This window comes from Stylophora pistillata, chromosome 3 (assembly GCF_964205215.1).
Source record: "Stylophora pistillata chromosome 3, jaStyPist1.2, whole genome shotgun sequence".
Classification (NCBI taxonomy): Eukaryota; Metazoa; Cnidaria; class Anthozoa; order Scleractinia; family Pocilloporidae; genus Stylophora; species Stylophora pistillata.
The window spans coordinates 47,689,424-47,705,249 of record NC_142521.1 but is presented as its reverse complement, the minus strand read 5'-3'; the positions used below and the strand labels follow the sequence as shown (position 1 = coordinate 47,705,249).

General features: G+C 39.7%; 1 protein-coding gene across 4 annotated transcripts; it reads left to right on the top strand.

The window, feature by feature from the left end:
* Positions 1–1,053: 1,053 nt before the first annotated feature.
* Positions 1,054–12,000, top strand: LOC111336809 (uncharacterized). Of its 4 annotated transcripts, XM_088752650.1 has the most exons (7): positions 1,258–2,504; positions 3,397–3,456; positions 4,074–4,266; positions 4,991–5,254; positions 5,558–5,636; positions 5,691–5,707; positions 11,628–12,000. In XM_088752650.1, the coding sequence occupies exons 1-7, from the start codon at positions 2,463–2,465 to the stop codon at positions 11,639–11,641; spliced, it is 669 nt and encodes a 222-aa protein (XP_088608776.1). In that variant the 5' UTR covers positions 1,258–2,462; the 3' UTR covers positions 11,642–12,000. The 4 variants fall into 4 exon arrangements, with proteins under 4 accessions (XP_088608777.1, XP_088608776.1, XP_088608774.1 ...); XM_088752651.1 differs by lacking the exon at positions 1,258–2,504 and adding an exon at positions 1,054–1,191 and having other exon boundaries at positions 5,558–5,707; XM_088752648.1 differs by having other exon boundaries at positions 1,273–2,504; positions 5,558–5,707.
* The last annotated feature ends 3,826 nt before the right edge of the window (positions 12,001–15,826 follow it).

Genomic DNA, 15,826 nt, shown 5'->3' with positions numbered 1-15,826 from the left:
TAATGATCAGAATGTTCGTACACGCTATGGCTATTAACAGGTACCATTACACGCTCTCAGGAATGTTCTTGCCTGAGGAAAAATTGCGGCATTTGAATATCACGACATGCAAGGCTCTTGGCAAAAGAGGATATACACCAAACCTTGAAATAAAACTAGAAAAATTTCATCTACTAGTACCATAATTAACTCTGTACAAAAACCTGGCTATAGATACTACCAGGTGGGGACGTCTTCAAATCAAAGCGTGAACGGCTTTAATGAATGTCTAAAAGCAAGTCAGTCATTCAAACAAACCCCTAAATTTTAATCTCCATTATTGATACAACCTATTGTATCCTTTTATTTATGTTGTCGTTAATTGATAGGCAGTCACTGGAGAAATAACAAATGACTGTTTAAACTCATTGCTTAAATGCCACTCCAATCAGAAGGAATGAGCTATCTCTTTTTGCAAAGAAGACAGGGAAAGGCGCCTTAGCGCCCCTCCAACTGCACATTCTCTCCCACCACACTTTGCATTTCGTCAAGAAACGCACCACAAAATATGCAATCGTTTGTATCAAATGGTGGCTTTTTAATAACCATTTATATAACGCATGGGTTGTTTAGATGATTACACAGCGCTTAGGCTATTTGAAAACGTTAGGATTTTGGGGGAGGTTTGGATTGCGGGAGTCTAAAAAGTACACCACGCCACGAGCATACTTCCTCTCAAATGTCTCAAATATCCTTTATTTACAGTTCTTTCCCATAGGCGAAAGAACATCTTTGACAACTTAACAGGGTCCAATGGGTCGGTAATCACTTTCTGAAAATGCGTCACACGTGACTGGTCCGGAGAAAAAAGAATTTACACAGGATATTTTCTCGTGATTCATGTGGAATAGTTTATGAAAAGATTAGGAAACTTATACTTTGCCAAATCACTTATATGCTGCAATTACGATGACTTTGCGACGCGACGTAGGAGGTGTTGCTGTGCTATTTGAGGAAGGATCAAAGCACCCTCTGCTCATTAGAGATACGTAGCCAATGAGAACGGCTAAATATCCATTGACCTCCAATACCATGCATTAATCGTGTCGATCCCTTATAAGTGTAGTGGAAAACAGATCTTTTCTAAGATAATTTGCCTTCGTCCATAAGTTGTTGTGTTCGTGATCACGAAGCAACGCAAGGTCTTGAAAGGTAAAGGATTCCTATTTTATAACTTTCATATGAACACCACAGTATGCTCTTCAGTTTCGCTTAAATTAACTTATTTTAGAACAATTCCTTGATTCTAAGTCAGGATTGACATAAACAATACAATTCTAGACGCATTCAAGTAACTGAGTTGGGGAAGCAACGCTTCATGATAAACGCGTTTTACCACCTTTAATTTCGAATTGAAGACAGTCAAAATATTTTCTCCTACGTAAGCCAAAGGTGACAAAGGATGTCTAGTTTTATCTTGGAAAATGAAAATTCAGTAAATACGTTTTCTTTCGATATAATGGGGCAGCATGGTGCGACATTCAATTAACAACAGTATAAAAAAAAATACCATAAAACTTATCAAAAGTGGAAAATGAAATCCAGAGCTTTGTTTGAATGAACGAGTATTGACTCGTTCACGCTTTGATTTGAACACTCGAATAATTTTCATAGACATTTCAGGTCGTCGACCCGCACATTTTAAGGCCAGCTTACGATTCACAATAAATCCCTGCTGTCATTTATTTTAGCTTTACCTGCCGTAATAAGTTTAGGGCATGTTGTCAAAGCTAAATGCATTGCGCGTTGTGACGTTAAAAATCCGCCTTTTACCGAAGGGAAGTTCGTTGTTGAGGCTGCGGTTTTGTGAGAACACCCGCTTATAAACTCTAAAAACTCTAAGCGTATACACGTCGTCGCTTTCACATGCTTCTTTGGCAAACTTTTTAAACTTATGCCAATATTTTACACTCTCTACCTCTATGATAAAGCAAATCAAACTCTTCCACTCTCATAGGCTTTTCAACCATGTCCAAGAGAGCGTGAGGGAAACATGCTAATTCCACATTTTATCCACCGAAGAAGGGTGCCTGTTGGAATCTAAGAATAAGAAGTATACACAACAGTGCTCAGCATAGAAATTCAGATAGCCTGAAAAGCTTGGATTTCAGTACAAATTAAAAAGTGTAGATTATTTGTGGAAGCATTCGTGGCGAGCAGTGAACTGAAACATAAAATAAGCAACTTCTGTAAACAGTTATGGGGATACTGTTGCTCTTTCCGGAAACAAAAGTTGTTTAATACGACTTAAGATAGCGGTGATTAAAGCTAATGTTGAAAAAAGATAAACTTCCGATATATTTTATTTTATTTTTGTTGCTCTTTTACTGATTTCATTTTATTTGGAGATTGGTTGATCAAGCAGTGCGTTAAATAAATGTCCATTCAAGCGTAACGACTGCAGTGACCATTATTCGCATTTGATGCCAAAAGCCGCCGAGAAATCGGCTGGAAGAAGATGTTCGGTATGTGTTTATGGTAAGAAAAAATTTGCGATTGTGTATATCTATTCGGCAGATGTACGTGAGGAACTGCGTCAAAACTCCTTTGTAACAAATCTTAGAATTTCGTGAGGTTGGTTTTGCAAGGATCTCTGTGCTATCAACATTAGCGTAAATGCGCCAGGAAATCTTTAAGTTTGTCGTTTTGTTTTCGGCAAATTTTGGCACGTTACGTTGCACGATAGAACCTAGCTGTGAAAGTAGGCTTGCTCTCAACAGGAGAATATGATGTAGTGAAGGGAATTTTAGCTGAAAAGGTTTCGCAAATCCAGCGTTATTTGTTTGATGTGTAATTACGCAGATTGATTAATCGCAAATTATGCAAAATTATGAGAGGGCGAAGGCCGTTTGAGAGAACTCATTTCAATAGAAATTTGGTTAAGCAGCACTTGTCCGAAATTACTTGATGGCTGACACAAGAGATCGTCTGGCGACGAAATAGAAATGATCGCGGTCATAAAAATATGCATAAGTATTGGTGGCTAAACCAAAAGCCATTAACAAAGCTCAACTCTCATCGGATCAGTTTTTGTTTAACTCAGTAAAAATAAGGCTTTCATATTCTGTTACTTAGAGATAACATAGATTAATAGTTTGGTAACGTTAAACATTTCATTCAAAAATAGTTTTGTATGCCTCTAAGAAGATCGAGTCGAATCACAGAAATGCCGAAATCTCATTTTACCGCTGATATGGTCCTGCCAAAGAATTTCATACTCATCGACTTATAGCACAACTATGTGTCTTAATTAATTTCACACTGTCATTATTATCAATATTGTTATCATTATTATCATTCTTGTTGTTATTACTATCATTATTATGATTATTAGTATCATTATTATTATTATTTCAGTCGAAAAAAAAGCTCGGTAAAGACAGCCTTCACATGCCACCCGGGAAAATACTATCGCTGGTGAGTTATGACCATTTTAGAGCATGTTGTTCTCTAAAAACTGATACAACCAAAACATATCAGAATGTAACTTGCAAGCAGGATTTCCATTAGCGCTGCGTTAGTTGCAGTCCTTCTCTCTCACGGCTTTGCCCCTCCGCTACGGTGCCAAGGCTAAGCTTGTCGTGAGTTACCAGCTGGGTGGTCTTATCTATTTTCATCCAACATGACTTCCTGCATTACTAAGTAAGGATGTCTTAGCCTGGCTAACAGGTTAACAGCCCGCCCAGCCTACTTTATCTGCAATTCTATTTGCTGGCTGTTCAGAGAAATGGTTGACTTATAGGATATAATTCCCGTTTCAAAAATTGTTCCCGTAGATCCTTCTACCCATTACCTCATCATCTACTCCACAATCTCACATTCCTGGCTCCAAATAAGGTTCATACTCCCATGTTGTCCCTTAGCCGAGAGGTGGGCTTCTTTCAAAAAACAACTTAACATTTCGCATCCGGCTGTGAAATGAGTCTTCATTATTTTTTTCCAAGATATTGTACCTTACTGACTACCTCGCTCGCCTATTTGCTCCCGCACTCTTTCAGCAGCAAACTAAACATGCCCTTCTTCTTATATTATAGCTGGCGTTTTTCGCCGCATTTAATTTGATAACAGCCAGACCTGGTCCTAGTCGGAATCCAATAGACGACCATGATGTTGTGTATGAGGGCGGCATCGAAGGTCAATCTCAGGGCAACCAAGACGAGCCCAGCCCTGAAATAAATCAGATGGATCCAGAAGTGAGCGGATTTGACATCATTGAAGATGAAAATGGTAAACCTAAACTTAAAAAAAGAAACTCATGTATCTTTAAGATGGTTACCCACTTCCTTCCTCCGTTCCTTCCCGTTAATGACAAGTGTGAGCGAACATTACAGCGGCTCTCTGTTACCTTTGCCTTGATAACGTGTTCTTTGATTAAGAGAGGGTTGAGTAAAGAAACAAAATCCAAGATACCAAAATTTGGCCCAAAAGTTTTGTTGGTTCTGAAATTATAAGAATGAAGAGCACGGTGGCGCACAAATGCGATTTCTCAGCACCTAGCGTCCACGAAGAAAACACAGAAGTCAAATGCAGGCGGATGATTTGTGGCTCGCTAAGCGCTGGTTCCGCCGCAAAATTTTAAATGAAAACATTAGGAACAACTGCTGTCACGTAACATGTTCGAATAGAAATTGAAAGGTTCTTTATAATATGTAAAATGAAACAGAAACAGACGGAAAACTCCAGCCTTTTCTAGCATTTAATTTAATCAATTAAAGTTATCCTGGTGATGAACTATGTTGTTATCAGCTTTATCAAAAGCTATACGCTTCTAAAACACCTTGAGTCACTGGCTTGCGTAGTTATGTATGACTTATATAGGAAAACTTGGCTCTGACCTCCAGAAAGCACGCCTCCTAGCCATTACAACGTTCGTATATGCGCTCTATTCTAGCGTTGGTGAGGTAAAATTTATCGATAAAGTCGATTCACTTTTTTCTCTTTCTTTCTGCAGATCCCGAGGAACCAACAACAGAGGAACCTATTATTATCATAACATGCGGACCACCTAAAAAGCCTAAGACAGACACTCCACCCTCTGAGAATCCTAGTACAGTCGCTCCAACGACTGGGAATCCTAGTACAGTGGCTCCACCGACTGAGAATCCTAGTACAGTGGCTCCACCGACTGAGAATCCTAGTACAGTCGCTCCACCGACTGAGAATCCTAGACCAGTCGCTCCAACGACTGTGAAACCACCAGCGACGAAGCCTAAAAGTTGGTGAATTCTACATTCATAACGTGGGGCCTTCTTCTCAAGTTAAGGGCGAGTTTCTGCGAAAAACAAATCGTTGTGTTTCATTCTATAACCGTGACGTCCCACAAATAAAAACCAGTTTGAATTTGTGGAAAGTCGCTGTTATAGAATTCAATGGGGAAAAAAATCTTCCCCTTTCCTAGTAAACTGTAGTAGCACATAGCTAAACCTGACTTTGATCAAAGTTATTTTATCCCACCAGAGACAAGAGCGCTGTCACACTTATTCATTCCTGTATTGATTTAAATTCTTCTTATCAACAGAGAAGGGGAAAAAAGGAAAGAAAGGAAAGAAAGGGAAGACAGGAAAGAAAGGAAAGAAAGGAAAGAAAGGAAAGAAAGGAAAGAAAGGGAAGACAGGAAAGAAAGGAAAGAAAGGAAAGAAAGGAAAGAAAGGGAAGAAAGGAAAGAAAGGTATGATGCACGATCCTCAATGAGATATATATGAGATACAATGAAAATATGAAGTTCATATATTCATTGTATCTCAAAGGAAAGAAAGGTAAGTCAAAAAGGAAAAGTAAAGGGTGACTATTGTTCATAAAAAACTGAAGGAATGCCAGCGTGAAAATGTTTTATTAGCAGGCTGTGAGCGTGATCCAAGAGAGACATTTGCAGAGGAAAACGTTTTGTAGATCGAATATAACATAACTTGATAAGGGCGCACTGTTTTTCATGTATACTTTAGTTAAATTTGATTCTTCCAAACTATATCATAACGACTGCAAACTGGTTAAAGGACCTACGTTACGCACGGCATGTTTGTCTCAAGGTTTGTAATGTGGAATCAATATTAACTTCCTCAACTCTTATAGATCCTAATTTCATTTTGATTTATCCTTTTCCTTTGGAGTTTGTCCACCCTGTTATTGGTTTCTTCTAGGTTAAGCTTTAATTGTTAAATTGTCAGTATTAATAGCTCGGGTTATCAAATAACCCGTGTGGCCCTGAGCGTGTATTTTTGAAAAACATCATTGCAAAACAAACGTAATTTGGGGGCTATTCATGAAGGCGCTGACGAGGCTAGAAAGTGTCGCGAGCCACAACATTTGGTCCTGTTGGCCTCAGCGTTTGGTCCTGCTGGCCCCACCGTTTGGTCCTGCTGGTCTCAGCGTTTGGTCAATCAATCAATCAATCAATCAATCAATCAATTTATTTAACGTGGTCAGAACGCTTAGCTAAAAGCTAGTTTACAGGTACGCCACGAAATAAAAAGAAAAAAGGAAATTATAAAGCCTTGTGAAGGTATATAAATTTAAATAAATTAAGAATTAAGAACTAGAATATATAAAATGTAAAATGTAATCATTAAAAACAGGCTAATATTAAAATATAAGAATTTAATAATGTAGTCAACGAGTTGAAATATAATTAAAAATAGATCCTCACCGCGCTAGAGTCCCGTGAGATCTAATGTTTTTAAGTAATTTTTAAAACTAGTAAATGTCTGTATCTTTCGAGACTCGTCCGGTAAAGCGTTCCATAGTTTCGATGCAGCATATCTCCATGATCTTAACCCGAAGGTTGTTGATTTTACTTTTGGGAGGTCCAGTATTGTGGTGCCCCTAAGATTATAAGTGGAGCACCTAACTGTTATAAGATCACGTAAGCTTTTTGGTCCTGCATCACTAGTTAATATCTTAAAGACAGTGGACAAAATTTTCGCTAATCGCTGTTCACGAAGACTTGAGAGACCGATACGCTTACAAAGTTCCTCATAAGGGGAGGACTTATCTCTAAAAACAAAACGGAGCGCACGTTTGTTCACCAACTCTAACTTGTCAGCTGATTTCTTATTACAGAAGTGCCACGTTTCGGAGCAGTAATTAAAGTGTGGTAAAATGAAGGCTTTGTAAAGATCCCTTCTAGTCTCGAAAGACAACATTTTCTGCATCCTTTTTAACACAGCCACCTGTTGACTGACTTTTCTACATATTTTAGCAATGTGCTTTTCAAAATTCAATTTATCATCGATTGTCACGCCAAGAAGTTCCATTGTGTTGGATATGGGAAGTGGTGACTCCTCACACTTAAACACTGGTTCATCAGTTCCTTTGTGTTTTCCCAACACCATTGCCTGGTATTTTGAACTGTTCCTCTTCATACCATTACGCGCGAACCATATATCAGCACTAATAAGATCGTTGTTGATTGTTTCTTCAATTTTGGAGAGTTGATTGTCGGCGTAAAAGATTTGAGTGTCATCAGCGTAAGTGGACAGAGTGCACTTCTCGATGACATATGAAAGATCGTTCATGAAGATGTTAAATAGTAAAGGGCCGAGGATGGATCCCTGTGGTACACCATTGCAAATAGGTTGCCAATTGGACAGTGTATTCCCTAGTCTCACTCTTTGGAATCGATTTGATAAATAATCTTTTATCAGGGTGGTTGTTGCTTCATCTGCTCCATATTCTTTTAATTTCAAAACAATCAGTTCATGAGGTAAGGTGTCAAAGGCCTTGGACAAGTCCATAGAGACCAGACCGATCAATTTGTTGTTATCAATTTCTTTTTTCCATTGTTCGGTTAGACTAAGAAGTGCTGAGTCGCAGCCGTGATATTTCCTATAAGCAAACACATATTTGTGATAAATTTCTTCAAAATACGGGCTTATTCGGCAATGAACAATTTTTTCGAAAACCTTTGATAAAGCTGGCAGAATCGTTATCGGCCGATAGTTAGTTTTTAATAGGCTGCAGTCTTTTTTGAGAATTGGAGTGACTTCGCCAAGTTTCCACTGTTGTGGTATCTTAGTTGAAGTTAGAACATGATTAATCAGTGTACTAAGAGGGAAGCATAAAACATCCATCGATTCTTTAACTGCTAGTGGAGGGATCCCATCACATCCAGAAGCCTTGTTTGGAGCAAGTTTCCTCATTACTTCGTAAACTTCCGTTGGATTAGTGTTGCTTAGCGACACATTCGGCTTGCTTATTAAGTTATTTGATATGTGCGATAAATCTGCTGGATAGCCATTTTGATTTTGTTCTTTGGTACTTTGAGTACAGCTTGTGAAGAAATTATTTAATGTCTCGGTCACCTCTTGAGGATTCCTGATGATTTTGTCACCCTCCTTTAATGTTATTCCGCTATTGTCTACATTCTTTCGGGAATTAACATAAGGCTTGATGGCACCCCAAAACTTCTTTTGATCTGCATATTTTTCTGAACACAGCTTCTCAAAATGTCTACGTATAGATTTTCTCCTCATGCTAACTACTTTGTTGCGCACTAGACGGTAGCTCTCCCAATCACACTTATTACGTGATCTATTAAATTTTTTCTTAAGCCGTTTTCGTTCCACCATTACTCTCCGAATTTCAGGAGTGATAAACTTCGATTCTGCTGAGGATCGTCGTTTGAAAGATCGCATTGGTGCATGGTCATCTAACACCTGGTTGTATAACGTCTCCCAGCACCAGTAAACATCGTCTATATCATCAAAAACGTATGCAGCATGAAAAGGAACTCGACTGAGATCTGTCTGAAAATCATCTCGGTTAAAGGTCTTGAATATCCGTTTCTTGACGACTTCGGCGTTAGCATGTAACATTTTAGTTTTGAGAACCGTGTAGACTAGCAGATGATCACTGATTCCTGTTTCGATAGCGCCAGACGATTTTATAAACATGGGCACATTTGAAAGAATGACATCCAGGCAAGAAGCTCTAGTTGTTGAAATTCTTGTCGGTTCTTTAATTAATGTGTCGAGGTCATAGATATCGCATATATCCAGAAGGCATTTGCCTTGGTTATTATTCATAAACGGATGAATTATGTCACAATTTAGATCGCCAAGACAAATCACGTTTACGCAGAGAGATATCGCTTGATCCAGGACTGTAGTCAATTCAGTTCTGAAAGTAGCATTGTTAACAGAAGGAGGCTTGTAGGCACTGATTAAAGCGAAGCGTCTTTGTCCGATGTGTAGGTCGAATAAGAGTGATTCCACTGATGTTGTAATGCTTTTCTTACATGTTGCGGCGATGTTATCGCGAATAAAGACGGCAAGACCGCCACCACCTTTCCTCCTGTCACGGCGAAATAACTTGTACCCATTAACGTGAAATTGAGAGTTAGGAAAGGATCGATCGATCTTAGTTTCCTGTATGGATAGAATGTCGAAGGCTCTGTTCGTTAACCACTCCTTGATCTCCTCAAATTTGCTAGGTAAACTGTTTACATTTAGGTTGGCTATAATGCATTCCTTGCGATTTTCGTTTCTAATTAACTTCATGTCCGAAGGTTGTGAACTAAGGTCCAGCTCGGTTTCACTCGCACTTTCATGCGTGGAACTATTCAAGGTGGAAAAGAATGAATGGTCTTGCTGGCAGGGAGAAGAAAAGAGTAGCTCGTGCCTCTCGACCCAGAGTTCAGCGCACTATCCATCAGGCTACCGCGACTTCTATCACAGGGAGCCCAGACAAGCGACGAGTCTGGTTGTTTATTCGAAATATAAAGAAATGTATGGGAGAATATTGAAGAGTCTTATTATCGTAAACTTATATCGTAAACTTATTATCGTAAACTTATATCATGAAATGTCTGAGTTAAAGCTCAAAACAAATCTAAACCTACCTCACTTGCTGTGTATTGTCGTTTCTGTGGCCCTAAATGGCGAATTTGAGCGATTTGGTGGGTTTTGCGTCGACTGTTGCTATACGTTATAAGAAGGAGACAAGAGTGGAAAGCTCATTTTCGACCGCTCTAGCGCGAAGCCGATTTTCACCCAGAAATAAGAATCGCCCGGCTTCCAGTTCGAAAACCAGATAAACTGAAAGGTTAACGCTTCTTCTCGTGTCATTTAATCGAAGATCCATTCAAATCCACGCGCTAACCGCCAAAATATTTTCGAGAAATGCAGCTTTCGAAGCGATCAGCATCCGCGGCCCCGATTTCGTGTGCTAAGGAGCAACCGTTACGTTGTTTGCCCCACGCTGATTGGATGATGCTAAACAATGCCCGATTACAAATGCCTCATGTGGGAGGGGAGTCAGTGGCATATTCGCGCCAGGCTAGTCAGTAGATCAATCGCACATTTCATGACATAAGTTTACGATGATAAGACTGTGAAGGTGTAGTCTGATCGTCCGGGTGAGTGTAGCCCTGAGAAGGACTGTTGTCGGTGGTAGTGACTGACGTTTCGACAACCTGTGCGGAAGTCATCATCAGAGTCAAGTGAATGATTGTTGTCAGTAGAATGTTCTTATTCCAGTTCGTGTGAAATGATCGGTTGGTTTTGCCGTGATGTTATTGGCTCTAAGACTCAAGTGGCGTAAGTTGGTCGTGATTGGTCTGTTTCGATCTGTCGGTAAAGTTAGGTCGTTCTTTTTCGGTCGTTTGTGATGTTTATGTCGTGAATGAGTCGTTTGTATGGAGCGGGTAGTTGTTGACATCTGTTTAGGGGAGTCTGTTCTAAGTTAGTAAACCAGCTTTCCAGAGTCAGTCGTTGAAAATAGTCAGTGCTGTACGTTAGGCATTGCGCAGAGTCCCAGTCAATGTTGTGGTTGGTAAGTCTTACCAACCACAACATTGACTGGGACTCTGCGCAATGTCTAACGTACAGCACTGACTATTTTCAACGACTGACTCAGGAAAGCTGGTTTACTAACTTAGAACAGACTCCCCTAAACAGATGTCAACAACTACCCGCTCCATACAAACGACTCATTCACGACATAAACATCACAAACGACCGAAAAAGAACGACCTAACTTTACCGACAGATCGAAACAGACCAATCACGACCGACTTACGTCACTTGAGTCTTACAGCCAATAACATCACGGCAAAACCAACGGATCATTTCACACGAACTGGAATAAGAACATTCTACTGACAACAATCATTCACTTGACTCTGATGATGACTTCCGCACAGGTTGTCGAAACGTCAGTCACTACCACCTACAACAGTCCTTCTCAGGACTACACTCACCCGGACGATCAGACTACACCTTCACATGTTACCCCCGGGTTCAAACCATTTACTGCGATGATAAGACTCTTCAATATCCTCCCATACATTCCTTTATATTTCGAATAAACAACCAGACTCGTCGCTTGTCTGGGCTCCCTGTTCTTCCATGAGTCGGGCCGAACAAAAAAACATTTGGCCCCCTGTCATGGCGTACTCATCTACCTAGCGAGCCAAATATGATTACACGATATTGGGAAGCAACATCTTTTCTCCATGATCCACTTCTACACAAAAATCAACATTTAGAGTAGCAGGCTGTATAGAGAACTTGAACTCCTTTTTTCCATTCCTAGTCTAACTGGTTGTTTTTTGTTTTTTGTTTTTTTGTTTTTGTTGTTGTTTTTTATAACAGGAAAAAGGCGCTGAAGTCCAGGATGAGATCGACGTAATATGAAACAATACTTCGGCAATTAATTTTTTCTTTCCTTTAAACCAGGCCTTTAAGAACAGTTTCAAGAGAATTCAAGATTTTCAGGCTTTAGGAGTAAAAATATGAGTTATGTCAATACATAACTTGTAGTTCACTAATATTTCGCATAAATAAGAGTGCATTCTTTTGAAAGATCTGAGCGTTAGCCCGTATGCTTAAATATCAATCGTTTCTTGTAATTATCCGTTCACCTCTATAATAAGAGACTAGCATCTACTTTCTCCTCACAATATCACCCTGATCACGTGCACGCATTAAGGTCACAAGAATAAAGAGACAACCACCAACCACAAAAGCTCTTCATTGTGAAACGAATTCACCGTGTTAATACCTTTGGGAATATATAGAGAGTAGAATGAAGAACATTCATAAGGTTTCAAGGGTCATTATGTGACATTATGTGGTAGAATGGGGAATGAGGAATTGTGAATGGGGAATGGGGAATACGGAATCTTTAAAATAGGGAATCTTTAAAGTAAAGAATGTTTAAAATGGGGAATCTTTAAGGGTGGGAATCTTTAACAAATGAGGAATATTTAAAATAGGGAATCTTTAAAATGGGCAATGTACATGTTTACTTTCTAGGGAAGGGGAATAGCAAGTTGAAATGCTTCTGTTTAATTAATCCGTCAATTTTTTACAAACCAATCAGACAAAATGCCAAAGTTTGGACTACAGGGAGACGACTCGTGTAGTGATTGTATTAGGCGTTCTCTTTTTCCGTTCCACCGGAAGTCAAAACGCCGTAGGATAATACCGGAAAACTATGTAGATCAGAGTATTCAATCACTATTGTTAAGAGGGCTGACGACTAACTTACCATTCAGACTGATAAAAAAAAATAATTGTCTAGTACCATCTGCCAAAAACGAAGTTGTTAAGTCGAGCAAACTTCAACCTTGTGGTGGGATTTCACTGTCGCGTAGTTCTACTAGTGACAACAGTCATGAATTTTACTGGATTGACTCGCGTAAAAAAAAAGGAGCAACTTTTCCACAGACGTACGCTCATACATTTCGTCGATTTCATTTCACGCTTTAAATGATTCCACGTTCTAAATATTCCTGCTCTTAAAGATTTCCTATTTTAAAGATTCCCTTTTTCAAAATTTCTCTATTTTAAAGATTCCTCGTTTTAAAAATTCCCAGTCTTAAAGATTCCCCATGTAGAGATTCCTCGTTTTAAAGATTTCCACTCTTAAGATTCCTGCTTTTAAAGCCCATTTCAGAGTTCTCGCTTTTAAAGATTTCCCATATTTAATATTCCCGCTTTTAAAGCTTAATTTAAAGATTCTCGCTTTTAAAGATTCCCCATTCTCGTTCCTCATTCTTCGTTCCACGTTCCCCGTTCCCCGTTCCTCGTTCCCCGTTCCTCGTTCCCCGTTCCTCGTTCCCCGTTCCTCGTTTCCCGTTCCTCGTTCCCCGTTCCTCGTTCCCCGTTCCCCGTTCCCCGTTCCTCGTTCCTCGTTTCTCGTTCCTCATTCTCCGTTTCTCCGTTCCTCGTTCTCTATAGATCGTTTTCACGTGACGTCACATCATTTCCGGTCGCCATATTTGTGTACAACCCAGGGTAATATTATATATGCAAATAATAAGCACATCAACAATTTCTGCCTGTAAAAATGAATACTACAGCAACGGAAGCAAAATTAAGTGCCAATACTGATATCCGTATCCATCCTCCTCTTTCTGAGTACGCCAATAAGCTGGAACCACGAGTAAGGCAGCGTTATTTGGAAAAAATTTCGGCGATTGGAATCGATCCCGTCCTTATTCAGAGTAAGATTTTCAACCAGACTGCTTGCCTCCAGTTGAATCTACAGATCTCCTTTTCTATCTGGTTTTGGAGACGAGCTTCTACACGCAACAACATTTTAAGGCTTTCCGAAGCCTGGAAGCCTACAATCAGATGGTTTCGGGATTTATAACCAGCGTAAAAGGTCACATAATCGCAAACAAATTTGTTGTGTTAGCTAAGGTGAGACATTCGCAGAGAATGAATGACTCTTTGATCCCTATCTGGATTATAGCAGAAAAGGAGGGGACAATTTTATCCGCTCATTGCCTAGGTTGTAAGGCCGGGCTAGCTGAATCATGTTCGCATATTGCAAGCGTTTTATTTTACGTAGAACTGAGCGTGGACGAAGATAAATGGTAGTCAAACTCTTCCGATTGCGTGCCGACGTCAACAAACATTCTTGAGTCAGTTTGTGTGCCTTTCTCTGTGAGCTTCTCTAGACTTTCTGCTTCGCTACCTTCGAAGTTTAAATCTAAACTTTGCTGCCCCGATTCGCTAAATTTGAAAAACTTCTCCTCCCTCTCAGACTCTAGTACTTTCACCCTTTTCGCAAACGCCGGCTTCTTCACCAATTCGCGTTCCCTCGCCCTCTTACTTCTTTTTGCTGCTTGTTCTCGATCCGTACGACCAGTCTTCTTATCATGTCCTAAATTTAGAGTTGAGATCCAATCAATGTTAAATTTACGTATATATGCACGATCCTTCGCAGTAAAGCACTATTTGAGCAATAGTGAAAATCAGACCTGAAAAAAAAAAAAATTTCAGGCCTGTACGGGATTCGAACCACTGACCTCTGCGATACTAGTGCAGCGCTCTACCAATTGAGCTAACAAGCCAACTGGGAGCAGACCATCAAATTAATTCGACATAAACCCGTAGATGATAAATCAAACAACAACAAACATATGAAACATATGTATGAACTGCGGTTATGAAACGTATATATGCACGATCCTTCGCAGTAAAGCACTATTTGAGCAATAGTGAAAATCAATTTTTTTCAGGTCTGATTTTCACTATTGCTCAAATAGTGCTTTACTGCGAAGGATCGTGCATATATACGTTTCATAACCGCAGTTCATGCATATGTTTCATATGTTTGTTGTTGTTTGATTTAATGTTAAATTTATCCCATGATTTTGCGGCCTTTCCGGAAACAAAGTGTTTCTCACACACGCAATCGTTTTCCAAAATGGTACCGGTGAGATCGTCTCTGCTAATTAATAGCAGAAATCCAGCGCGATCTTCTTTCTGCTGACAACTCTCTGGCTTCTTTTCCTTGATTTGCAATTATCGAAGGTACTTTGGCAAAATATAATCCTCTATCCCTTCCACTTCTATTTCCACAGCCGACAATCAAGCACAAAACCATCTTCTTTCAAAGGACGCAGTAGATTTGCATGCGATATCTGTACACAAATATGGCGGCGTAGCAACAGTTGTCAGGGTTTTGGTCACGTGAGTGAAAACGATCTATTTACGCGGGGTTTGAGTTTTTCTTAACGTTCAAGTAGTAAACGGAGAGTCATGGTAGAGCATAGTAGAGCAGAGTAAAGATGTAGGGAGAAGAGGACGGAGTTTGACCTCCGATAGCCAGTAGCTTCCTCTAGATGTTCGAGGCATTTAGCAAGAGAATTGGTGCGAAGTCCTTGCGAAGTAGTACGTAGAAGGTTTGGATCGGCGCCATTACGCGACTCGACCCAAGCCTCCCTCGTTTAACCACTCGTCCGCTACGACACAGTATCGTGTAGTTTCCTAAAGCACTTGCCGTACGTTACATACTGAAAGTCTGGAACAAACTTAATAGCTGGCTGTGAGCTCTTCAGTTTTGCTTTTGATAACATGGAATGTCAACAGAGGCCTCAACCACGTATATGTACCTCAACCACGCTATAGATCTGATTCTTCACTTTTGTAAGATGTGAGGAGCCTGTAGCTCGCTGAAGCCTCTTGGTTCCTCAACGGGTTTACTCGTCACATGCTAAATTTTCAGTTATATTATAACAATGTATAGGTCATTCCCTTTATATCCACTGATGTGTTATAATTACAAAATGGCAAAATAAACAAATGAACAAACAAATAAACAAATACATCCCGCTATGAGTTGCATTCACTGCTTTTGTAAAGTGGTACAGTGACCTTTTTATTCATGATTTTACCGCTTGAAAAGTATCACGGCTAGGTAGATATTAATTCGATAATGAAGCAGTCTTGTTTTTCACGCCAAATCACTCGCTCGCTGAAGATTCCCTTGTTCACAAACATGATATTAAAACATCTCAAATGGAAACAATTTCTTTCTCTAAACTTATTTATTATCT